The 27110-nt window shown below is 40.4% G+C and overlaps 2 protein-coding genes across 5 annotated transcripts in view; one reads left to right on the top strand and one right to left on the bottom strand.

The window, feature by feature from the left end:
- mre11 (MRE11 homolog, double strand break repair nuclease) overlaps positions 1-801 on the bottom strand; it is an 88042-nt gene extending 87241 nt beyond the window's left edge. For both annotated transcript variants that reach the window (XM_012956401.3, XM_012956402.3), the window contains exon 1: positions 653-801. The gene's annotated coding sequence lies outside the window, so the exon portion shown is untranslated. The remainder of the gene's footprint in view (positions 1-652) is intronic.
- Positions 802-916: 115 nt separating this feature from the next.
- On the top strand, positions 917-26242 carry ankrd49 (ankyrin repeat domain 49). 3 transcript variants are annotated; one of them, XM_012957983.3, is made up of 4 exons: positions 931-1020; positions 1611-1718; positions 19069-19386; positions 25706-26242. In XM_012957983.3, exons 3-4 carry the CDS (start codon positions 19069-19071, stop codon positions 26165-26167), a joined length of 780 nt encoding a protein of 259 aa, XP_012813437.2. In that variant the 5' UTR covers positions 931-1020; positions 1611-1718; the 3' UTR covers positions 26168-26242. The 3 variants fall into 3 exon arrangements, with proteins under 3 accessions (XP_004912165.2, XP_012813436.2, XP_012813437.2); XM_012957982.3 differs by lacking the exon at positions 1611-1718 and having other exon boundaries at positions 926-1020; XM_004912108.4 differs by lacking the exons at positions 1611-1718; positions 19069-19386; positions 25706-26242 and adding an exon at positions 6842-9644 and having other exon boundaries at positions 917-1020.
- The last annotated feature ends 868 nt before the right edge of the window (positions 26243-27110 follow it).

The raw sequence follows: 27110 nt of genomic DNA, 5'->3' as shown, positions 1-27110 counted from the left end.
AGATTATAATATGAGGGCATGACATTACCTGGATAAAGGAAACCCTGATAGACAATTAAACCAATCTAGTAACCTACAGCAACCAATCGGACACCTGAATCCTAACTGCACTTGGGAGATTAATGCTAATTGGTTGAACTATGCTATAAATATATATATATACATCTAAGGGCTACGACACAGAGCTACTTGTCATGGCTACAAAAGCCAGAAAATACCCTGCCATAGACAATACTAACATTTGTCTCTGCTAAAACACACGTAGCAACAATTAAATAGATCAGTATTGTCTATTTTGTACCAATGACAAGCAGCAGCAAGCCAACCCATACATTAAATGTTTATTTTCAATTAAATTCCAATGCACAGTGATTGAAAATAAATATGTAATTTATGAGACAGTGTGCTGATCCTTCACCAGGTATTCATTCATTGATCCGGCGCCCTATGTGAACAGGTAACTGAGTGGACATATATTTATTTCCTGATGTTTTCAACTTCTCATCAATACACATTAAAAAAATCCTGTTATCTGTGCAAGTCTAAGGGGCTCCTGTATATATATAAGGACCTACATACCACGGCCAGTCAACTCCTTTATTCCTATTAGTTACAATAGGTACTAGTTCTGGCACGGTTAGTGCAAACTTACCCACTTCTCTCCTCACTTCACAAGCAGCCTGCAAAGTCCCGGGTAAAAGGGAAACATGCTAACATGCTGGTAGCCTGACAAGACTACAACCCCCAGAATGCATTGCGCTCGCAAGCCACTAATCTTTGGCCTCAGTCAGTACAAATACACTTATTTTGTATAACAATTGCAGTCGTATGTATTCGCATGCCAAAAGTAAGTGGAAAGACAAGGTTTTGTAAAAGTAAAATACGGTCTGGTATAACGCGAAGTCTTTTACGTAGCGGAAGCCGGAAGCGTTCGAACAGAGCAACGCATTGTGGGAGAGGTAGTCGCCTGAGTCTTCCAGCAGGCGCTTTGGTACCTGCCCATAGGCTGCCTTGTGAAAGGTGAGGAGGGTATTGGGGGCATAACTGTGTGCCAGTGTGGGAGGCTAGTGGGTGTGCCCAAGTGCATGCCAGGGAGTGGGGGAAGACTGCTGTGTTATACCATTGCACCAGGACCTACTTACACCATTGCACCAGGACCTACTTACACCATTGCACCAGGACCTACTTACACCATTGCACCAGGACCTACTTACACCATTGCACCAGGACCTACTTACACCATTGCACCAGGACCTACTTACTGGGTACCCATGATCATCCTTTTGCTGCCATCATATCATTTGCTGCTAATTATAAGCAGGGCTGCTGTTAGAATCTTTTTAGAAAGATATAAAGGGCTCCTACACTTATTCATCTTTTCTTACTGTTTAACTACAAATCTCAAACTACAAGGTGCCCCCTCAGTTCAGTTACATAGTATAGTTACATAGGGTTGAAAAAAGACTTGAGTCCATCAAGTTCAACCATTCCAAGTAAACCCAGCACCCACAAACCTATACTGACCTATCTATACCAACACATAAATTAACTATATATACAAACATTAATACTAATTGTATCTATTCATTTACTTTTTGGGATTTGGGTAGATCCATCTGGATTCCTGTGTGTTGCATTGACCCTACCACAAGAGGACAAGGAAAGCCAGATTTGCTGGGGAGGTGTTGATATTTTAGGCACTCCGGCCCCTTTTCCAGGTACCCTTAACGTAGATTTGAGGTGGCCATACACGGCAGATTTCAGCTGCTGGTTCGAGTCCTTAAAGAACAGCAACAAATAAAAGTGTATAAAATGAATTCCAATATAATGTATTGTTGCCCTGCACTGGTACAACTGGTGTGTTTGCCTCAGAAATACTGCTAAGGGCTCTGGCACACGGGGAGATTAGTTGCCCGTGACTAATCTCCCTGGATTGCCATCCCACTGGCGAGAATGTAAGTCGCCAGTGGGATGGCACACACTGCGCAGGCGATTTCGGCAAATCGGCGAAAATGCCTCGCGAGGCAAATGTATCTAAACAAAGCTGCTGTGTAGCCACGTGGGCAGCCATTCCAGACAGAAAAAAGGAGAAAAGACACAGGTTACATAGCAGATAACAGATAAAACACCATTGTGTTCTACAGCACATATCTGTTATCTGCTATGTAACCTGCACCCTTTCTTCTTTTTCCAGCTTGAATGGCTGCCCCCGTGGCTACACAGCAGCTTTATATCAACTATAGTAGGATCTCTGAAGAACTTAAAAAAAAAAGAAACAGAGCAACAGTACATTATATTATAATTATTAACTTTAGGACCGATTTGGCACTTATCTGCCCCTGTATGGGGACCTCCAATGACCCTACCTTATCTGGCCAAAAAATCAGCCAGATGTTGATCAGGCAGGTTTGATTTTCAGTTGCATCAGGGGCCAATACTTTGTATACCCTAAATTGCCCTAGGGTAGGCATATTGGGAAGATAAGTTTGTTTGGTGACCACGCCAAACAAGCTAATCTTACCATGTATGGTTAGACTCACTTATGTGTATTAGAGGAAAGTCTAAGCTGTACCTAATGTATGTGTATGTGTGTAATTCACTAACCAGCCCAAGACTGTTTGCCTCCTGTAGCCGGCACAGTGTTGCGATAATGCTGAGAATTTGTATAGTGGTTAAAAAGACATGCCTGTGTGTAGTGATTGTGTATTTGGTCTTTTGCTTTTTCCATAAATTAACTATCCAATATTTTATTGCCTTATAGCCAGTGTGATAGGTCGAGGCCAGTGTCTAAGCAAGAGGGGATCAGTATTGGTTTGGCTAAATGGTGTTGATTTTAAAGTTACAGTAGAACCCCCATTTTATGTTTTCAGGGTTCTACGAAAAACAGTGTAAAATCTGCGACGTGTAACTTATTATTCAAATATTAAAAGGATATAAGCACAGGAATAAGTTTTACTTTGAAAGACAATATTTACTGTGTTAAAGGAGAAGGAAAGGTAAAAACTAAGTAAGCTTTATCAGAAAGGTCTGTGTAAATACAGCCATAAGCACTCACAGAAATGCTGCACTGAGTCCTCTTTCAAAAGAAACACAGGATTTCTTGTCTCCTTTTTTATGAACATGTTCTTCTGTGTCAGACTTTCTCTCTTTCTCATGTTTGAGGCATGAGTCTGCTCAGTTCTCTCCCCTCTCCTGCTCCCCCCTCCCATAAGAATGCATAAGAACTCACTACCCCCTCCCTTAGGAATGTGTGATCTGAGCTTCCAGCAGCTATAACTGCAGCAGGAATCTACAAAGACCAAGCTAAAATGGCAGCTGCTATCAGAGGGAGCTTCTAGGGCTCTTTACTCAGGAATAGTAAAGCTCCTGCAAAATAAATAAAGCGTTCTAGGTGGCACTAATGTGGTGAACCTATTGGCAATAAAATGCCAAAATGACTTTTTCTTCTACTTTAATGACACAGTTTAAAGGAGAAGTAAACCCTAGCCCATTTTCAGCTACCCTCCTCTGCTCTCCCTCCCTGCAGCATATATTCTCCTCAAACGTTCCTCTGTGTGCCGACCTGCCATAAATCTGCAGCTCAGCGTAAAGGAGTTCAAAGGCTCCATCTTCCCCTGACTTCCAACCTTTTCTGTCAGTTCTCCGACATGCAGTATGCGCAGTCAAAGTTGATTCAGCAGGTAAATTTGGCTACACATGCTGATGCGAGATCCATTTTGGCGGTCTAACAGAAGGGGATCAGAAGAGGAGGAAGATGGCACCTCTGCAGATTTATGTCAGGTCAGCACACCTTTTGACAGAATAGCTATTGCATTAGGACAGGGGTCCCCAACCTTTCTTAAGGTGCCCATACATGTGAAGATTTGCTCATTTGTTCCCCGATATCCCCACCCACGGGTGGGCGATATTGGGGAGCATGTAGGCTAATTCGATCGTCTGACCTCAGCAGTCCAAAAACTATTGCTCTGCAAGGCTACAGTCCCTATTCAAATATCAGTTACTCTTTTTAACCACTCTCTGATTGCTAAGGTCATTTGGACCCTAACAACCAGAATATTACTCTATACGTCGTACTAAAAGTTAATTCAAAGGTGAACAACCCCTTTAAAGGAGACATATCGGATAAATGGGAAAACCCTAACTCTGTAGGCAATTATGAATAATATCCGGTGCTGGTTTCCCTTTGGGCTAAACATTAACCCTATCTGTAACAATGGCCCCTTTATTGGAGCTCCCTATAGATCCTCTCACTTCTCTGTCAGAGTTTGAAATGGAGAGTGGGCGTGTCCTAACGGTCCCTGCCAGAAGTACAGTAGGAGGGGAGAGCCAATCACAGCCCTGCACTCACACAAGCAAAGACAGGCTTCAGTTCCCTATCAGGTCAGCCTAGCTGCTGATTGGTTCCTATCCTACAGTGCAGGGTACGGAGGACCGCCGGCTCCCCAGCTCATCCAGAGAATTCAGCCAGCAGGAAGTGGAACAGATGGGAGGGGCTAGTGGGGTTTTGGGGGAATTTCTCAGTAAATCAGTCAGAAACACAACTTCTTTAAGCACAATCCTTTTATATCTAGAGGAGTATAATTCACTGGTACATTCTTAATTTTTATAGAATGTCTCCTTTAAGCATTAATGTTACACTATGGGACCTCATTTGCAAGACCTCTCTGAGGTCAAAATCAGGGTATGTTAAATTGAGGTTTCACTGTACGTAATTACTATTAAAGGTAGTAACTATCTTTCCTTCACGGTTTCCTGGGCTGCATTACTGTCTACAGACCCCCAGTAGTATAAATCAACTCCCCCAACCACAACTTCTATTCCCACAATGCCCTTCTGTAATTCTTTTCAGGTTCTTCAATTACAGAAGATGTTAAATTGGTTATCAATATAGCGTTCCATTGGGATGGGTAGTCAGAAAGCAGTGGAGGAGGAAATATTAAGTGAAGAAGAACAGATGCTGCTTGCAATTGCAATGTTTTTAAATCAATTAAAATTTCTAAAGTATATTTGAAAGTTCATTAGTTTTACCTTAACTTTCATTATGCATATGTGATTGACACCCCAATAATAAGAGTTAGATGAAATATCCAGTGCAAATGCATCTTGTGCTGTCAATGTACTTGTGCTGTACTTTACTGATCGACAAGAACACTGGCAGGTTCCAGGCAATTACCATTAAAGGAGAATGCAAGTCAAAATGTAAAAAGCATACTGCCCAATAGCCCTCCTATTGTTAAGTACAAACGCCACACTTTTGGCTCACCTAATCAAATATTTACTCAGTCACACTTACTTCACATATTCTAGAACAGGCAGCCATCTCTAAAAAGGTATTCTCCCTTCCTTTCCCTCCTTGCTTCATACTGCACATGTGTTTCATTCCCTCCCCCCCTCCCCTCTGCCAGATCCGCTTCTGGTGGGCATGTGTAGCTCAGAACAGGAGACAGGATCAAGTTACACACATGCTCAGAGAATAGGAAGGCTGCCGCTGGCACCTACAGGAAGGGGAGAGAGATATCAGTGATGTCACTGTAGGCTTCACACTGCTGTAGGCTGCCAGCACCATATCTCAGAGAAGCAAGCAGGGATCTGGGAATTAAGATATGCAGTAAGTACTTAAAAAGAATGCCTTTAGACTTACTTTTAATTTATATTAACCTTTCATTGTCCTTTAAAATCAATGGAGGGGCAGTTCCCAACCTTCTGTCGCCCACCCAGTGAGCTGGGAATTTGCCCCATATGGTGTTTCCCTGAATGGGAAATATCACTATTTGTATTCACTAATCTATATTGGATGTTTAATAATCCTGTTTCACAGGAAGTTTTTACTATTTTATTTGTCAGTTGTAATGATTTATTTTTGAGTCACCAATGCACCAATAATACACATTACAATAATACGCATTTACTGTGAGATTTTTTTGTCTACAAATGTGATCATATATAGCAATTTATAGCAGTGGTTCCAAAACTGTAGGGCTAGGCATCTAAGGGGTGGTGACAATAAAGTATTATAGGTTAATTAGGGTTTTGGGGTGAATGATTATTAGTCCTCTTAGATCATCTTGGATCTGTTGAATGATTGATAGACCACTGTTTTTATATGTTCCTAACATTGGGCCCAAAACTACTGCAGGACCTCAGGAGGGCTTAAATGGAAAAAGTCAGAAAAGTGATTTGCATAGTAGGTTAGTGCTGCCTTGCCTTGAGTTTCATTCTTGCTTGGGCAGTATCTGTACTTCCAATGTCTGTGTGGCCTTAAACCATAAAGCAAACGGCAATGATGCTTAATGATAAAATACAATAGGGCGATGTATAACATCCAAGCTTTCCGTCACATATTGCTGTAACGTAAGAATCGCAGACCAGTTAATATTAGTTCCTATTGCTTTTGGGTTAGTAAATCAATTAAAAATGTTATCATTGTTGCTATACATGCACTCAGTTTTGCATATTCCAACTACAACACCCCGTACCCGCAGATTTCACCACACAAAGTCCTACACCAGCACTGTATTTACAACTGACACTGCCCTAGGCGCTGGTCCTTTCCCGATCATCTTTGTGCAGTCGCCAGTCATGGAAGCCCACCTCTGGATGCTTCTGTGATTGGCTGAAGTATCCAGTTGCAAGTATCCGTAGGTAGGCTGGGGGAAAAATGTTTTCTTCCATAAATAGTCACCTGAGGCCACCCCCTAAACTGCTTATCGCTGTTCTAAAAATAAAATCAGTCTCAATCAGCAAACCTGTTAGCTAATAGCTTGAAAAAGCTTAGATTGTTAACAGTTTTACGATTCTGTAACAATCCCTTTCATTTTTTTTTTTTTTTTAAATATAACAGATCACTGGAAAATGCCAAAATGTATAGTGACCAACTGTCCACACAGGACTGGACAGAAAGAAATTTATCCATCTGTCATCCTTCATCCATTTCCAGCAAATATCGAAAAAATAAAAAAGTGGTTATTACAAACTGGTCAGAACTATGGTGACTATGAAGTATTTGCAAAAAAGGTCCTAGAAGCTAAAAAAACAGATGCATATCGGATATGTTCCAGACACTTTGCTGAAGATAAATATGTGCAAAAAGGTCCACGTAAACTTCTTAGAAAAGATGCCATTCCCACTCTTTTCAGCAACCTTCACCCTTTAATTCAGCTTCACAGTATCACAGGACCCCCTCCACGAAAAAGAAAAAGGGGAGATGACAAAGAGTCGGGCCCATCAACTTCCAGTATAGTCCGTATCATCTCTCGAGCGAGAACCATTGGCACTCAGACAGATCCTGAATATTTGAAGAGAACTACTGGAATGACCACCCTTCCCCTGTCATTCATGTGCTCCACATATACGCAAAGTGAGGTACCATTTGAGGTGATGCACATGCAATGCCAGACCGGTGAAGATTCAGATCGTGCTGAGTTTTGGAGAATTGAAAAAGATCACCTGTATCCTGCCAGCTTCTCAACACCCTCAAAACCAAGCATCAACAGCCAGTGGAACACTGATGAATATTCAGAGCCGGCAAAGTTGTGGAGGGTTGAAAAAGATCACCTGTATTCTATCAGCTTGTCAACACCCACAAACCCATGCATAATAACTATTCAAACCCCCAAATCCACAAGACCCAACACACTTCCAGTTCAAGAAAATAAGATGACTGAAGTGGCACTAGCGACATCATTCTCCACTACTGAAGAGCCGAAAGACCCAAATTTAGACTCTCTTGAGTACACGCCGCAGGATTCTAGAGGATCTTCTAAATCTAACTACAATCAGGCTGACAAAATCAGTTATATAGCTGACAGAAAATTTGTCGTTTTTGAAAGCTCTTTGGATAAATTACTCAGGCTTATTCCTTGTCAGCACAATGAGGGTGAAAAGTGTGAAGCACCAATCAAAGAAATACAAAAACATATAGATGGTTCTATGGTCAATATACAACTATTGTGCCGTAACAATCACAAGTCCCTTTACTGGAATTCTCAGCCAATGACTTCAGACATGGCAGTGGGCAATATATTAATGTCTTCTTCTATTGTTCTAAGTGGATTATCATTTCAGAAAGTCAAAGAAATGTACGACCTTTTTGGGGTACAGGCAATTTCCCATACAACATTTTGCCAGCACCAGAATAAATATATTTTCCCAGCAATTGACTATAACTGGAAGAAAGAGCAGCAAGAAATTTTCAAGGAAATTGGAGAGGATAGTGTTGTCCTTGCAGGTGACAGACAGTTTGACAACCCTAGACAATCTGCAAATTACTGCATTTATTCCTTCATGAACATCCCTACACGCAAAATTGTAAATTTTAAAATTGTACAGTTGGAAGCTGGTCAGAAACCTACAGTAATGGAAAAACAGGCTTTCCAAGAGTGCCTCGATGAGCTGCTTTCCAAAAAAGTTAACGTGCAGATGGTGGCAACGGATAGACATGTTCCCATCCGTGAATTGATGGCCACAAAGTACAAACACATTGAACATCAGTTTGATGCATGGCAACTGTGTAAATGGGTTGCCAAAAAAATCACTGCAGCAAGCAAAAAGCCCAAGTGCCAAGGGCTTACATGGTGGATAACCCCTATTCAAAATCATCTTTGGTGGTGTGTGCAGACAAGTAGACAAAATCCTGATGTACTGATTGATAAGTGGCTATCCGTTTTGTTTCATATTGCTGATGTACACAATTTCCCAAGGTTAAAACATTACAAAAGGTGTATTCATACAACATTAACTCCACAAAAGAGAAAAGAAATTAAATGGATAAAGCCAAGCCATCCAGCACACAGAGCCCTGGAGAAAATTGTAAGCGACCCAGCACTTCTTAAAGATTTGCAACACATCACCCAGATCAGTCACACCCCACAATTCGAAGTGTATCGTAGCAAGTCCTTGAAATATAGATCTAAAAACTACTCCTACAAAATAGAATCGGCATATGCAAGAACTATATTGGCAATCCTTTCAAACAACCACAGTGTGGGCAAAGAACGGACAGCATTAAGGAGTCCATCAAAATCTGACCTGCCAGTAGTGGAAAAATGCTGCAAGACAGTTTTTTCCAAGCAGGAAAAAGACTGGGTGGCAACACCCATTTACAAACAGGGTGTAGATAGCCATCTGTTCAAACTAATGAATGACTGCTTGAGCATAATGAGCGGAGACGTTCTTTGTGAATGAACGTTAAACATGCGTAAAAAAGATTGCTGGCGCAAAGAAGTCATGCCACTGAACATCATTTCTCCCAATGTACATAGTATGATTCTAAGATTCAGCAGTTGCTTAGGCATGTGAGAGAAAATGTCTGCACTAAAGAAAGTCATTTAAAGAAGAACTACACCCCCTCCAGGGTCGAAAAGCCCCCTTAACTGTCCTGCATAGACCTCCCCCCTCAACTCTTCCTTCTCGCATAATGTTTAACTTTAAAAACTGGCCTTATCGAAAAACCCAACTTAAAAAAGTAAAGCAGAGCAGCAGCGTACCTGGTTGCCATCTTCAGTTCATTCGGATATGCTTTGGGTCTCACCGCCGACACAGACCCTGCCTGGTCATGCGCAGTTGAAACTGATCTCCGCTCAAGCACGATCCGTGTTAGCGATAAGTCCCGAAGCATATCCGAATGAACGGAAGATGGCGCCCAGGTACGCTGCTGCTCTGCTTTACTTTTTTAAGTTGGGTTTTTCGATAAGGCCAGTTTTTAAAGTTAAACATTATGCGAGAAGTAAGAGTTGAGGGGGGAGGTCTATGCAGGACAGTTAAGGGGGCTTTTCGACCCTGGAGGGGGTGTAGTTCTTCTTTAAATGACTTTCTTTAGTGCAGACATTTTCTCTCACATGTCTTATTTTTTAACTTTGTCTGCAGTACATGTAAATATGGCTATAAATGTAAATATTCCAGTAAATGTTTAAAAATTTACCTTTGTGATTTGTTGACTCAAAAATCTTCCAAACAGTGTTGTTTATTTCCTTGGTACTTAGGTCTATTTTCATAAGATAGGTGTCAATTGGCCCTAATGCAATTGCTCATGACAACCAATCAGATCTTGCTTTAGTTTTCTAACAATTAGTTAGCTGATCAAAATTAGCTGCTGATTGGTTGCAATAGGGCGGCTGCACTTGTGCAATGGTTGTAAATTGTAAAATGTAATACATCGAGAATTACCAAAAAGCAAAATATTCTTTGAACCAAGCAAATAATTGTTCCATGATAGTTTTGTCACTTTATAATGCTACCTCATTTACCAACCAGTGTTACCAAATCATGTGACCCACATGACTCACACTCCTATATTTGTACATTGTTTTTCTCTAAATGTTCTAACCTTTAGGTTTTAGTATAGTGAGCACACAGCCATTTCAGGCTAGGAACCCGCATTGCCATAATTGCCGGCATATAACAAATCAAGCCAGCCCCAGGTGTGACCTATTACACTCCACAAAACTCCTGGGGGATTAATAACCATAATGTGCTTAATTTGGTGAATAATTACAGACTCATTCTACAGTACATTCAAAATTGATTATAATATATAAGATCTATCATTGAACTCAGTACTAAAGCCATAAGTGCTAGTGGATTTTAGTGAATCGGTAGGTTTGTACGTAGAGGCAAGTTCAAAATTCCAATTTGAGTTTTTGTTTTTTTTAATTTTAGAAAATTGAATTGCATTTATTTACTGAATCCAAAACATGAAAAACCAACTTGAACTCAGCGAAAGTACAATCTACTCTTCATTTTCAATGAGATTGCCAAATTTCAAATTGATCTTAAAAATCTAAGATGAAAAATAGCTTGAATTTCTAAACTACAACGTCCATGGACTTCAGCTTGAATTTACAAGCTTATAGATGTCAATTTGTTTTTATTCAAGTCCTTAGTGCTTAATATATTTGAATCTGGAAATTCTAATTCATGAATTTTGCACCAAAACACAATCACCGCAAAACCTCAAATTTGATTCATAACTATTTCCAAGGGGAGCTACATTTTAGTGTGTCTGTAGGTAGTTAGTTTGATGATACTGCAACAGGAATGTTTTGGTCCCGCTGAGGTCCTGCAATAGTTTTTGGGTCCCGTTGGGTTTGAAATATATAAAAACAGTGAGCTATCATCATAGATCCAAGTTTATCTGCAATAGGAAAGCAAAGAATTGTTTCCCCAAATCTTAAACAAACTAACTGGGCTTCAGACTATTGGATATACATTCTTCTAATATACATGAAAGTACTGGGCTCATCAGGTCAAGCTAAAAGTTAATTTATTGTAAAAAAAAAAAAAATCTAAACATGAGTAAAGAGCCCTAGAAGCTTTGTTTAAGATTGCAGCTCCCGTTTTAGCTTCCTGCTTGCACCTCAGTTGTTGGTAGCTCAGATTACACATTCCTAAGGGATGGGGGAGTGAGTTTTATTAATTCTTATGGGAGGGGAGAGAGGAGAGAACTGTGCAGATCCTGGCCCCGGGAATGAAGGATTTTTCTGAGAGAGGAAGTCAGATACTGAAGAACATGTTTACAAAAAAGGAGACAAGAAATCCTGTGTTTCTTTTGATAGAGGCTGTATTTACATAATGATAAAGCTTACTTAGTTTTAACCTTTCCGTTTCATTTAATCTTGTTTTGTTGTTTTTTTTCACAAACTCTCTGGCTGCACACACACCTATTTCTACTTAGTTCATCAATGTTTTTCTTGCAGGATTGTTTAATGCAGCATCCGGTGTGGGAAATATATTATGGGGGAGATCAATGGACAAATTAGAATTCCAAACTTATTCTTTGCCTTTTCCCTGTAGTTTGAATATTACACATTTATTTACCTTTTCATGAGATTCTGGAAAATGTTCACAACGTTTTTGCCAGATTCGAGAAAACTGTAACTCATTTATCAAGATTTGTACCCACTTATTCTTTTCATTTTTTTTTTTAGCAAAAATTAGTTGTTCAGCCACTGAAAAATAATAAAGTCAACATTTTTGGTTGACTCTATAAAATTGTTTGTTACTTTGATTCCCAAACTACACTGGGAAAAATTTGAAAATAATGTTTTACCACCAGAAAAAAAAAATCTTATGTAAATTATTTGCCCCTATTTTTTTTTCAATGTGCAGTGCTTTGTGATTCCTTTTTGTCTGAAATTACAGAAGGTAACTAGGGACAATGACGAGCACTGTATAAACATATCAGAGCTATGAACATATCGAATAATTTGTACAATAAATCAATTTTCGAAAATGCCTTTGGTTAAAGGAGCACACTCAAACCTTTAATATCTCACACACTAGAAAACACGTGTGTGTATTTTATAATAATGATGGTTCCCCTTTAAAGATATTTATAGAATATCCGATATACTGAAGCTTCCCCTCTGTGTGCTGAAGTACAGCCAGTGTAGGTGATGTTCAGCATATAAATGAGCCGGGGGCTTAGGTGCCTCTGTACAAATGCTTCGGAATTGAGAGATGTAACCCTTTTACCTACCCGCTAAATAATAATATGCTTATACACGCACATATCAATGTATGGCATAATGCTTTCCATGCCGCAAAATAAATCAAATGGCATTAGACTGAAATATGTTAAACTGTAGAAATTTATCAGACTGGCAACAAAATATTCCTGGTTATAAATCATTTATCAGGACGGAAAACAGCTCAGAAGATAGTTTGGCTAATGGGAGCAGATGCTCTGAAGCAAATCAGCAATACATAAAGCATATTGTTAATGATAAAAGCATATTCCTTAATTATGGGTATGTGTGTGGACTGCTGGGTTCAATGCCATTAATGTTTGAGTTCATCCAGGGAATAGCTCCAATATATGCGAAGCACCGCAAAATAGGCACGCAAGGTCGCAATAAAGCATCATTCTAATTAGGTTAAAAAATGTTAATTTGCTGGCAAGTAGTATAGTGGGCAAATATTTAAGGTGCCCATACACTATAAGATCCGCTCGCTTGGCGATGTCACCAAGCGAGCGGATCTTCACCCGATATCCCCACCTACGGGTGGGCGATATCGGGTAGCAAGTAACTTAAAAAAAAAATAATTTTATAACCTGGCCGATCGAGATCTGGCCAATTTCAGGCCAGATATCGGTCAGCCAGGCCACTCTGTTCTGCCCATACACTGGCCGATTAGCTGACAATTCGGTCCAAGGGACCCGTATCGTCAGCTATAGTTGACCTGTGTATGGGGACCTTTAGAGAATGTTCGTAGATTCTTGTATGCAGTTGATCAGACATTATTGATCCAATGATAAGCACTAGGGATGCACCAAACCCATTTTTTGGATTCGGCCGAACCTCCGAAACCACCCAGCAGGTTTCGGCCGAGTCCCGAACCGAATCTGAATTAGCATATGCTGATTAGGATCGGAAGGGGTTAAAAAAATTTTCACAGCCCATTTAACCCTTTCTGAATTCTAATTAGCATATGGTAATTAGGATTCGGTTCGGCCGGGACCGCAGATCCAGCCGAGACCGAATCCTTAAAAAAAATGCATCCCAAATAAGCACGATTATATAAAGGACCAGTAATGCTAGAACAAGTACAAGTGTGGGATCTTTTATTTGGAATATCATACACATTTTGTAAAACCCGCTGAGAGAGGAGTGGTTTGAAGGGCACATAAGCTGCACCGCTCACCCATGTCCCATGGAAGACTATGTAAACAACGGAATGCTTTGCACATAGAGTTTTCTTGGATGACCGCATTTTTTCGGCAGACATGAATCCACAGCGAAATTCCGCATTTCGGCATCTGCAAGTTTGTTTTTTTTTTTGCAAAACAGACGCCCCAAAAAATCAAGTGCATCAAAAAAAGTTGCGTTTCGCAAATTTTTCGCCAAAGTGAAACGGGACAGATTCACTCATCACTACTGGAGTGGAATGCTTAGGATCTACTTATGTTTTGTTTTTTTACTGATTGAGGTTTAGTTAGATCACAAGCTATATGGAAGTAACAGTGAATTAGGCAAGAATTGTAATACAGGTATGGGATCCCTTATCCGGAAACCCGTTATCCAGAAAGCTCCGAATTACGGAAAGCTCGTCTCCCATAGACTCCATTTTAATCAAATAATTCAGAATTTTAAAACTGATTTCCTTTTTCTCTGTAATAATAAAACAGTACCTGTACTTGATCCCAACTAAGATATAATTACCCCTTATTGGGGCAGAACAGCCCTATTGGGTTTATTTAATGGTTAAATGATTCCTTTTTCTCTGTAATAATAAAACTGTACCTGTACTTGATCCCAACTAAGATATAATTACCCCTTATTGGGGGCAGAACAGCCCTATTGGGGTTATTTCATGGTTAAATGATTCCCTTTTCTCTGTAATAATAAAACAGTACCTGTACTTGATCCCAACTAAGATATAATTACCCCTTATTGGGGCAGAACAGCCCTATTGGGTTTATTTAATGGTTAAATGATTCCCTTTTCTCTGTAATAATAAAACAGTACCTGTACTTGATCCCAACTAAGATATAATTACCCCTTATTGGGGGCAGAACAGCCCTATTGGGTTTATTTAATGGTTAAATGATTCCCTTTTTTATTAATATTAGTATTTTTTTTTTCTTTTCTGCAAATCAGAATGTTTAGCACAAAAAGTATTTAAATAATTATGCTAATACCCCACATTTTTTATATTAAGAGGGGTATTTAGTAACTTTTGAATTTTTTTCACAATTTGTATTTTGTTGTGTGCAAAATTACAATTTTTTGGGGGGGCATTTATTATGCAACAAAAACTGCTACAAATAAAAGTAAAACTATGTCGAGATCATGTAGAAGTCAGTGGAAGTGCCCTTTTTGCAACTGGAAGATCTTTCTTTGCTGCATGGTTTTAGAGGTTTTCAGGGGTTTTTTTTTTTACACTTTCATTGGTGTGACAATATGAAAAATTTACGGTTACATGTGTTTTCATTTGTACTTTTTTTTAAAAGGCTGTTTTAATCACTTTGCATTTAAAGTTTTAGAAAAGTTTCGAAAATGAGTTTCGTTGTGGTTTCAAACCACGAAAATGAGAATGTTGATAGATAGGGCTCCCCGTGTAAAACCACAAAAAACTCTAATATAAAACTACGCCGCATAAAAGCTGGCGAGCTCATGTATCATTTCTATGAACATTTTATTTAAAAATACCTTTTTTGACATTTTCTCTCTTTTTAGCATTTATGTAATAAATGATGAGGAATGTGTAAAAAGACAGTAGAGTAGAATGGAAGCAGGAAAAAAGAGCAAAAAAATTAAGACACCATCAGTCTGGAAGTGTGTTGAACATATAATATTAGTTGCCTATCCCTGCTGGGGCAGTGGTTCAAGTTAAGGAATTATAAGGCTATTGGTCAGGTCACAAGATATGAATATGCTATATTATACAGGTATAGGACCCGTTATCCAGAATGCTCAGGATCAAGGGTATTCCGGATAAGGGGTCTTTTCGTAATTTGGATCTCCATACCTTAAGTCTGCTAAAAAATCAATAAAACATTAATTAAACCCAATAGGATTGTTTTGCATCCAGTAAGGATTGATTATATCTTAGTTGGGATCAAGTACAGGTACTGTTTTATTATTACAGAGAAAAGGGAATCATTTAACCATTAAATAAACCCAATAGGGCTGTTCTGCCCCCAATAAGGGGTAATTATATCTTAGTTGGGATCAAGTACAGGTACTGTTTTATTATTACAGAGAAAAGGGAATCATTTAACCATTAAATAAACCCAATAGGGCTGTTCTGCCCCAATAAGGGGTAATTATATCTTAGTTGGGATCAAGTACAGGTGCTGTTTTATTATTACAGAGAAAAAGGAAATCGGTTTTAAAATTCTGAATTATTTGATTAAAATGGAGTCTATGGGAGACGGGCTTTCCGTAATTCGGAGCTTTTTGGATAATGGGTTTCCGGATAAGGGGTTCGATACCTGTACCAGATACTGCAAATTTCCCTTGGTGAGGTTCTAGTATCTGCATGCAGGACTGCAAATGTAAATCTTTAGCCTATTGGATGCCATGACTGTATGCATTTTTGACACTGTAGTACGTGGGTAAAATGGCTATGTCTTCTGTTCCCTATGTCGCATGATTCTACCACCAGATACTGAAGGTGTGGTTATTTGAGTTGTTAGAAATTGTAGATCTGTGTCACACGCGTTGTTTCCCAATTTAGCCAAAATTAGCCAATTTAGAAAAAAAATCCATCCCGGTAACCAAAATTTCTCTTTATTTAACCAGGAATTCCTTGCTTCTAGTGCACAAAGAGCAATTGCTTTCTCGCCACTAACATTTCCACCAGGGCTTTGGAGTCGGTAGATAAAATTTCCGACTCCTCAGTTTCTGATACTTCCGACTCCGACTCCTCTGTTTTTAATATGCTAATGTATTTTATACATTCATAGAGTCAATGAAAAGCTTCATGGTCACTCAGCGTGTTTGTTATGTACTGTGTGCATTGGGCTTTATTCTTATAGCAGATAAGTAATTAATTATGACTGTTTGTGAATTGGGACATTTAAACTTGCTTTATTTATTTTTTTTATTCCCATTTAAATTTAGTAGGAGTCGGAGTCGGTTCATTTTTTGCAGACTCCGACTCCAGGTACACAAAATTGCCTCCGACTCCTCGACTCCGACTCCACAGCCCTGATTTTCACCACCCCCTGCCCCTGGAAGAGCACCAAAATGCTAAGTGAGTGGATGATGAGCACCACTTGAGGACATGGAGCATAGAACCTTGGTCTTATCTGACCAATAAAACATGTTCCTATGTTGCAAATGAGTCATGCTTCTTTTATAAAACTCCTTCTGTTTGACGCTTTTTTAAATTAGAGCTTCTTGCCACAGTCTGTGTTATGTACAACTCTTCATATGACTGACTAGCAGTCATAGCTGCTAAACTTTGTATCACCATCAAAATGATTGGTGGCTTTTCTCTGGCTCCTCTGTTAAGTCTTCTTGTTTGCACAAAGTCTTTGGTGGGATGGCCTTTTCTAGGCAGCATCTCGACAGACTTGATGTCGCTTCTACTTAATAACTGAACCAACATTGCCCACTGGGACATCAAAGCACTTGGATTCTAAATTACAGTGGTTCTTGAAAGTTTGTGAACCTTTTCAATTTTTCTATATTTTTATATAAAAAAACATCATTTGATTTTTAAATAAGTCCTAAAAGTAGTAGAAGAAAACCTAGTTAAAGAAATGAAACAAACATTGTATTTGGTTATGTATTTATGGAAAAACAATGATCCAATAGCATATCGGTGTGTGGAAAAAGTGAGTAAATAGTTAGCATTATCCTATAATCTGAAGGTGAAATCAGAGTCTGGTGTGTTCAGTCAATGGGATGACAATTAGGGGTTAGTGAGAGACCCTGTTTTATTTAAAGAATGGGGATCCAGCAAAGCCTGGTCACACGTACAACACATTTGTGGATGTGTATCATGGCTCGAACAAAGGAGGTGTCTGAGGGCCTTAGAAAAATAGCTGTGAATGCCCATAAAGCTGGGAAAGGTTACAAGACTATATCTAAACAAGTGGTTGACCATCAAAGATAACTCCAAATGCAAGGCGTCTAATAGTCTGAGAGGTTACAAAAATACCCAGAGTAATTTCAAAGCAACTGAAAGCTTTTCTCACATTGGCGAATGTTGATGAGTCCCACCATCAGGAGAACACTGAGCAGCAATGGTGTGTATGGCAGGGTAGCAAGGAGAAAGCCACTGCTCTCCTGCAAAAATATTGCTGACCTTCTACAGTTTGCTAAAGATCATGTGGACATACCAGAGAATTAAATGAAAGAAAAACACTGCATTCCAGCATAATCCCATCTGTGGAACGTGGTTTTGGGCCCTGTTTTGCTGCATCTGGGCCTGGACGGCTTGCCATCTTTGATGGAACAATGACTTTCGAACTATATCAGGAAATTCATCAGTCTGTGCACTGAATCTCAAGAGACACTGGGGGTCATTTATCAACACTGGGCAAATTTGCCCATGGGCAGTAACTTATGGTAACCAATCAAATTGTTGCATTCATTGCAGCTGACTGAAAAAAGCCAATCATTGATTGGTTGCTATGGGCTACTGCCCATGGGCAAATTTGCCCATTGTTGATAAATGAGCCCCAGTGGGTCATGCAGCAAGGCTAGGATCCTAAACCAAAAACACACAAGTCATTCTACCAAAAAATGGTTAAAGAAGACTAAACTGAATGTTCTGGAATGGCCAAAGTCCTGACCTTAATCCATTTGAAATGTTGTGGAAAGACCTAAAGCGAGCGGTTCATGTGCGGAAACCCACCAGAGCTGAAGCTGTTCTGTATGTAGAAATGGGCTAAAATTCATTGATGAGTCAATGTGCAGGACTAGTCAACAGTTACCGCAAATGTTTAGTTGCAGTTATTGCTGCACAAGGGGGTCACACCAAATACTGAGAGCACAATTCACTTTTGCCGAACACAGAAATGTTATTGGATCATTTTTTTTCCAATAAATTCACTACCAAATATAATACTTTTTGTTTCATTTGTTTAATAGGGTTTTCTTCATCTACTTTTAGGACTTATTTGAAAATCAGATGATGTTTTAGGTCACATTCATATTAAAATATAGAAAATTTCAAAGGTTTCACAAACTTTCAAACACCATTGTATGTATACGTATATTAGTACTTTATATCTAACTTCATTGTAATATCCTTACAATAGTGATCGTATACCTGTGGGGTTCTGAAAACTGCACTTTTGTGCTACCATAGCACAGGAACAGTTGCGTTCTGAAACAATGTTGTCTTAAAATCTGGGCACACGGTTACTAAAAAATGTTCACAAAGTTCAGTTCTTTACGATTTACACGAAATGTCTTGTCAGCCAAAATCGACAGGTTCTCCTCATTTGCCCTAGGATAACTGTGAGGAGTTACTTGCCAAAATATGTTAAGGCCTAAGGCAGCCCAAATCTTGCCATCATCTTGGACTAAACTGGCACATTCCATAAGCTGATTATTTCTGTTTGTGAGACCCAAGGCAAGCAACGTTCTGTTCCGTTCTTATGTTTTTCAGATGAGTCTCGCTGAGAAGGAAGACGCAGACGTTTCCGCAGTTACTGCAGCACTGGATGAAATAAATACCGTCTGCCGAATGAGCCCAGAGGTGGAGAGAGATAAACTCACAGATTTTCCTGAAGACTTTAATCAGCTTGAGCTCCTGGAGACTCATCGGCATCTGATACCAACTGGCACACAGAGCCTCTGGGCGGCAGAGTCGGAGGAGGAGGAGGAGGAAGATGAAGATAAGGATGAGGAGTGGTTCCAGTCTCAGGAGGAGAAACTACAACAGAATCCTAAAGAGCTCATATTGTTTGCTGCCGAGAATAACAGGGTATGATTAGTTGTTCCATTGTTTTTGTTTTAGTGTGCAGCGCAGTGGACGTTCTATTCCGTGATCGTATTCTGTAGGCGGCACACAGTAAATAATAGGAATGCACCAAACCCACTTTTTTGGGTTCGGCCAAACCTCTGAATCCACCCAGCAGGATTCGGGCGAATCCCGAACCGAATCCTAATTAGCATATGCTGATTAGGATCGGAAGGGGTTAAAAATCAGCATGAATCCGGGATTCGGCACATCCCTAGTAAATAGGTTTCTTTCTAGAACAACATAGTATAAAGGAGTTAAGCATTTCATTAAGCACCACAGAGGTCTCCATTACCTTATGAGTTACTAAGCTGGTACTGCAACAGTCAATATTTTGCTAAATTCCTAGCATTCCCCTGATGAGGGTGGTGCTAGGGTGGTAGTCTGCAGGTTGGCCAACACTGGATTAAAGCTGGCCATACTTCTTGGTCTTAAGGTGGCCATAGACGCTAAGATCCCTTCTCCCAATAACCCCACCTACCCTGGGGCCAAACTATTGAATTAGAACGACGGGTCTAATTGTCTATCGGTTCGGGAACTGCATCAAGGAACCAATCGAGATCTGCCCAATTTCAGGCCCATCGTTAGTGCCCATACATGGGCTGATAAGCTGGCGAATTGGTCTAAGGGACCAATATTGGCAGCTAGAATCTGCCCGTGCATGGCCACCTTTTCAGGTTTGTTGTCACAGTTTCAGCCCATTTGTGTAGTTTCACAACATGCTGAAGTCTGCAGGTTGGCCAACACTGGATTAAAGCTGGCCATGCAAGGCCTAGTGTTGGCTGCTGGTTTAACCACTCCTGACAGACATCAGTCAGCTGCTTATGAGAATATGTATGGTTTCAAAATGATATCTGATTGGGTTTCCCAGTACTTACCAATATTTATTTGAAAGCCTGGAAACCCATTTGCTTGACAACATAAGGCCATTGAACATTTCCTCTCCATTAATACTGCTCATGGTCTCCCGTTGTATACATGGTAATCTTGTCATTTGGATTGCCATAATTTAAGTTTACTAATATTATCTTACCTGTTGTGAACTAACCCCCTTCCTCTGTGTTTGTTGCTCTGGTGTCTGGGGTTTCCTGTTTGAATTCATTGCCATAGACGCTAAGATCCCTTCTCCCAATAACCCCACCTACCCTGGGGCCAAACTATCGAATTACGATGACGGGTATAATCGTCTGTTGGTTCGGGAACCGCATCAAGGAGCTGATGCGGCCCCTGATGTAATCCTGTGTGATCGAGATCTGCCCGATTTGAGGCCAGATATCGATCAGGCAGGCCCATCATTAGTGCCCATACACGGGCCAATAAGCTGGCGAATTGGTCTAAGGGGCCGATATTGGCAGCAATAATCGGCCCATGTATGGCCACCTTTAGAGGTTTCTTGTCACAGTTTCAGCCCATTTGTGTAGTTCTGATAACCCCCTGGTTTATATTCTAGTGGGTTTGTGGGCACTTAGCAAATATTGGTCAGTATAAGTGGGTTTCCTATATACACATTGAAAAAAAGGCACAGATTATTGTCTTGTGATAAATAATGATTGGTGGGGGACAGAACCTGCAGCCATATATATTATCCGCCATATACACAGGGACTTAAAAAAGAAAAAAAAATCTTTATTAATCCAACGTTTCGAACACTAAGGGGCCGATTTACTAATGCACAAACAGATCGAAAGCGTCCGAATGCGTTCTTTTCGTAATGATCGGTATTTTGCGATTTTTTTCGTAAATTGTCGCAACTTTTTCGTAGCCGTTACGACTTGCACGAATTGTCGCAACTCTTTCGTAGCTGTCGCGAAAACATCGGAAAGGTTTACTAGCGATCAATACGAAAAAGTCGCGTCAATGCGCGCAAGTCGTAACGGCTACGAAAAAGTTGCGACAATTCGCGCAAGACGTAACGGCTACGAAAAAGTTGCAAAATGTTCGTTTCCAATCTGATTTTTTCCCATTCGGGATTCGGATTCGTGGATCAGTCAATCAGCCCCTAAATGTGTTCTTCTTCAGGGATACACCAAAAGACTGTGTACAGGGAGGGAGTCTCCTTTTGCTTCATATAAATATATAATGAATCAGCTGAACCACAGAAGCCACTCTGATAAGTGCTAAAATATTTTCAGGTTTACTCCTCTTGCTTTAGACTCATTACTACTAGATACTGTATATCGTGATTTGGGTGAATGAAGACCTTCCTATGTATTTAATGGACGTTAATGGGGTGCAAGTAGGATTTTTGTAAATTGGGCTATGTGACAGAAATTAAATTCAAGGTCTTGAGAGAAGGAAAGGTGAAATCACTCGAGGGTCAAAAAATAGGCCAGTGCTCCTGTTAGCCGAAAACTGCATCAGCCTGGGGTTTTCCCAGCGAGCATCATGGAGTGATCCTCTTCTTCCTCTTCATCATTCTTCGCTACTCCCAGGCCGACGCATGAGCAGTAAAGTAAAAAAGCTGGCTCTTTATTAAAGTTTAGCTTTTCACTCCTGTGGGAAGAAAGAGAAGCAGGAATAGGATCGCTACGTGGTGCTCGCTGAGAAAAACTCGGGGCCGATGCAGTTTTAAGTCCAGGGTATCAGGGAAGTGAATACAGTCACTGGGGGTACTTTACTTTTGCCCCCCTTGTGATTTCACCTTTCCTTCTCTTTTAAAAAAAAAAAACCAAATTAATTCTGCCTCATTTTCATGAATTTAGTTAATGATTTCAACCAAGTCTGACTCATAAAAACTGACAGCTATTTAATTCAAAATAATCTAATTTGTGCATGAGAGATGTAGTAATTAATGCAATGTAAACACAGTAATTGACAGCAGAAATGAATCAGTTGGGTCATCTGCTCGGCCCAGTAATTTAATGCTTTTTTCTTTGCTATAAATGTTGTTTATCCCTTTGTTTAATCCCTTTATACCCTTCCTGTGCGTTTCTGAAACTCCTTTGTGAATAATTACCTGCTACAAGCCGCTGGAAAGCTTATCCATGTGTCTCCCATCCCTACTGATGGTTGATCCATACGAGCGGCAATGACAGAGTTATCGAAACAGTTCTGTAATTCTGTCGTATAACACAAACTTCAGAGGAATCTTTGCCCAATTATTTTGAAGCCTGGGGAAACCACAGCCCTGCTGATCCTGATAATGGTCAAGCTAATTTGCTCAATCAATACCATTCGCCTCTGTGCGCTGAATTTATCCACTCATTTATATAAAGGATTCTACAAGCTAAAAGGCACTGAGAAACTGCATCAGGGCAACAAATTAATAGCCAAGAATCCCACAATCATTTCCCTGGTCTCCTGCTACAGGGCGGTGGAACTACAGGCCCCCTCAACTACTGCCCTGCACCGTGATACAAATATGTGGCTTCTTATAATGGCCTTGGAGGCTTGCTTTTGCCAGTAGTTCTTCAGTTTTTTCTTCTGCTACATTTTATGTACCCTAAATAGAAAATAAAGTATGAGTTGGCAGACAGGTTGCCTTGCTCTGTGAATAGGAATTTTCCATAAAATATACCCGCAACCCAAGTGGTCACTATAGGTGGGGCTTACATGATGTAAGAAGGAGCCCACACTTGGACAAAAGAGAGGAACATAGAGACACAATGGGGCACATTCATTAAAGTACAACAGGTCCGAATACAAAAAAATTGTATTTTTTCTAAAGTTTACAACTTTTGTGTGACTTTTTCGTACTTTGCGATAATTGTGCAACAATTTGCGCACCAAAATCGTATTTGTCGCAACGAGTACGAAAGTTTCGGATTCATTCAAGCTTCGGTATGGTGACTTTCCTTGGGCCAGGTTGGAGCTGCCAAAATCATGCACCGAAGGACCAAAGTCAGAAAGGTTTTCGCACCGTTTGCACATCAGAAGTTTTCGTATTTAATGCGAATTGTCGCAAATCATATACGTAATTGGTACTTTAATGAATCGGCCCCAATGTGTGCATTTAGGAAGTCTGTAGTCAGGCATCTTTAGAACACCGTCTTATGTTTTTATTTTACACTTTGTTGATGCTAAGTAAGGATGGGAAACTGAAGGCCAATCTCTTCCTGTGACATATTATTATGGAAGTCATACACAGACTCAATGTAATGTGGCTTCTGATCTAACCAGTCGGATACAGTGCAACGTGGGCAAATAGCACTAATCCTTTTCTCTCCGTTCAGTATTTCTAAGAGGGATCTGTTGAACTGCAATCCACTCAGTTAAGGTGGCAATGCATTTGATCAGCTTTTCTAGCAACTTTGAGGTCAGTGATGTTGAATCGATAATTTGGGCCAAGAGCAAAACGATCAAGTCATGTTGACTGAATACAAGTTTTCGGGACGAGAACTGCTTCAATGCACCAATGTGCTCCTTGATCTGAAACAATTTTTAAACCTGTCCAGTAAACATCTTGACACATTTTGGCCAGATTTCGGACAGTTACGCCCGTCTGTGGGCTTCATACAGGGGTGATAAACTGCTGACTCTGACCCTCGGCAGCTTTTATTGGCCCATTTATTGGCACCTTTAGAAGGGGACACTGGCAGATTAGATATTCAGTTTCGATAGACTGACTACAAGGGTATAGGACTGCTGGTGAGTCTGCTGAAAGGTCTTATCCATATCTGGGCTGAAATATTTTTCTTGTCTTTACATCACATTTCCCATTTGTAGTTTATTTATTACAGTTTGATATGAATTTGTGACGTGGATAAGATCTAGATCCATTTGTTATCCCATCCAGGGGACCCTTATATCTTGTCTCTTTACTTTTTGCTTGTCTAATTCCCAAGTGTGCAGTCTCTTGTTAACCCCACCCTATCCTGTCTTGGTGTGTATAAATGTCTTCTGTTAGAGTTTCATTTAATGTAACATCTGTAAGCCTGAAGAAGAGAGATAATGCTATCATCTTGAAAGCTTTCCATTTTTACTCAGTTAGCCAATAAAAGGTATCGCTGAACTTTTCATTTCCTTGGATTTAGACATGATTGAACCTTTCAGCAGACTCACCCTCAGTCCTATAGCATTGTAGTCAGTCTATCCAAACTGAATATCTAATCTGCCAGTGTCCCCTTCTAAATGTGGCAATATAAGTGCCTGTAAAAGCTGCCGACAGACAGAGTCTGCAGTTTATTGGCCCCTGTTTATCGCCCCCTTTACACATCCCCGGAATTTATGCCGTTTTGACTCCGACCCCTGGGAAACATAAAATAGGGGTGCTACAGTATTACCCATGTGTCAGAACCACTGTAATGTGGTAGTGTGGGAAAGGGTATAAACATTTGCTCAGGTTCATCACTTAAAGTGACTTGTGCACTTGTACGATCTCTTGTTTACCACACACTAAGTGAGTCAGCCTACTGACCAGATATAGATCAGTATTAAGCCAAATGGAAAGAAATGACGGTGCATATGGTCCTGCAGCAGATCTTCAAATGTCCCCGGCGATGTCAGAATATTCCAATGTTCCCCAGGTAGGACAGAGAATATACAAGGCAATGTATAATGTAGCAGATTTTAATAAGTGAGTAAAACACTAAAAATGGGTAGTTACAAAGCATTGAATATAGGTATAGCGTATATACAAATACATGGGTTCAACGCGTTTCACTTGGTTATATGCCATGGTTCCTCAGGGACAGGATTACTTCTCTTCAATAGATGCTGTGGAGAGTTAATTTTAGCCTCCCGTTAAGCATCTGCTCTTGCTCTCACCCACTGGGGATGCATCTTTGTCTGTACTCTCAGTACTCTACGTAGTCTCGGTGGTATAGTAGCTTTGGGAGACCGCTGCCCTGCCTGCACTACAAATACAGCCAACGGCTGTCACAACTTGGATTTTCTTACATTAAGTGAAAACCTATAGTGCTGTTTTTATTGCTGCAGAGAGCCTCGCATTTTCCATTTACGACTAAAGCTCAAAATGGTTTATTTATATATGAACTATACCAGCAGTGAGATTCAATGTTACCCAGAGTAGCTGCCCATCTTGAATCTTGTTCAGCCATCTTTTGAGCCCCGCCTCTATGCCCAAGATGTAGAGGTGGGGCTAGCAATATATGATTGACAGCTGGGATACTTATAATGGGTATGGGGGTGTTAATTTGGGTTTCCTACTTAATTTTAAAAGGACTTTCATTATACATCCTTTTATGTCTGGATGACAGGTCCCCTTCATTTATTTATTTTTTTAAACACCCGTTGGTTTATAGGTTAATCATGGCCAATTTGTATATTGTGCCTTCTTGTATATTATAAAGTACATAACGTACTATTTCCACTCTCTCTGCAGCTTAGCACTCTTCAGACCGTCTTGTCCAACCATCCAAACCTCGTTAATGCCGTTGACGATGACCACTACACCCCACTGCACAGAGCAGCTTACAATGGGCATCTGGGCATAGCCCGGGAGCTTATTGGCCACGGCGCAGATGTACATGCCATCACTGTGGATGGGTGGACTCCGCTACATAGTGCCTGCAAGTGGAACAATACTTCTGTGGCTTCTTTCCTGCTTCAGCACGGCGCAGATATCAATGCACAGACCAAGGGGTTGCTGACACCATTGCATCTGGCTTCGGGGAATCGGGGCAGCAGGGAAATTCTGGAGCTGCTGCTCATGAACCGCTACATTAATCCGCATCTAAAAAATAAAGCAGGAGAAACAGCTTTTGAAATCGCACAGCGGACTGACGTGTACCACTACCTGTTTGAAATCTGTGATTATTGGATCAAACCCTCATATGACGTATAGCCCCAACAAAGGTTATAAATATGGCGTGTTCTTGGGTGGGGGGGACATGTAATTAAACATTGGTTCTTTGTGAAATGCTTGGGTCACCTGATTTTGCCATGTTTATTCAGTTGTCCTCTCACTGCTACTGGGCAACTTGCAATGCTTTCAAATGTATGTATGTATGTCTTTATTTATAAAGCGCTACTTATGTACAGTAGAATACATTAATACAAACATGGGGTAGAGCTTACAATCTATATATCTTTCGAATGGAAAGATATACATTTGAAAATGAGAAAGAGGGCAAAAATATTTGGGCCACGCCTCACTATGTGGCCACACCCCCAGATGTCCTGTTTTTGCACACCATCCCGCTGTCCCAGATACTTACTGAAATGTCCCGCTGTGCCTTTAAGTATCCTGCTCGTATTCGGGTCTTCTCAGCTTCCTTCTGGTTTTCTTGCCTCCTTCTGTCACCGCTGTCTTCACAGCTTCTTCCTGCATCTTCGGCTCTTTCCAACACCTTCAGGCGCTTCGTTTCATCTCGGTTTTTTTTTGTTGTGGGTGCTGGTGCTGACTGTAAAGTCCCTGACTGTAACAAACGTGTTTATTAATAATTAAGAAATATTAATTATTAATAAACACCTTTGTTACAGTCAGAGACTCGCCAACCTTGGTTTATTAAAAAATGTAGCAGTAAGTAGAGCTTGTAGAGTAGTAGATAAAGGCACAGCAGCACCAGAGTAACTTTTGTGACCCACAGCCTGAGCAGCCCCAGCACCCACCCTGTTCGTTCTGAATTTGAATTGAAATGGCTTGCTATGGCATACGCTCATCTCACGAGACTTGCAGACATTCAGAAAATGACCAAAAGGACCAAGATGACCCGAAGCGCCTGAAGGAGCCGGAAAGAGCCGAAGACAAATGCGCAGGAAGAAGCCACGAAGATCCGAAGACAGTG

The sequence above is a fragment of the Xenopus tropicalis genome, chromosome 2, assembly GCF_000004195.4.
Source record: "Xenopus tropicalis strain Nigerian chromosome 2, UCB_Xtro_10.0, whole genome shotgun sequence".
NCBI classification, from domain to species: Eukaryota; Metazoa; Chordata; class Amphibia; order Anura; family Pipidae; genus Xenopus; species Xenopus tropicalis.
The sequence above is the reverse complement of the archived record's forward strand: the minus strand, read 5'-3'. Positions and strand labels throughout refer to the sequence as shown.

What these genes read in the sequence shown, in the direction of transcription:
- ankrd49 (XM_004912108.4), top strand. Translation starts at nt 6,853, where the DNA reads ATGCCAAAATGTATAGTGACCAACTGTCCACACAGGACTGGACAGAAA.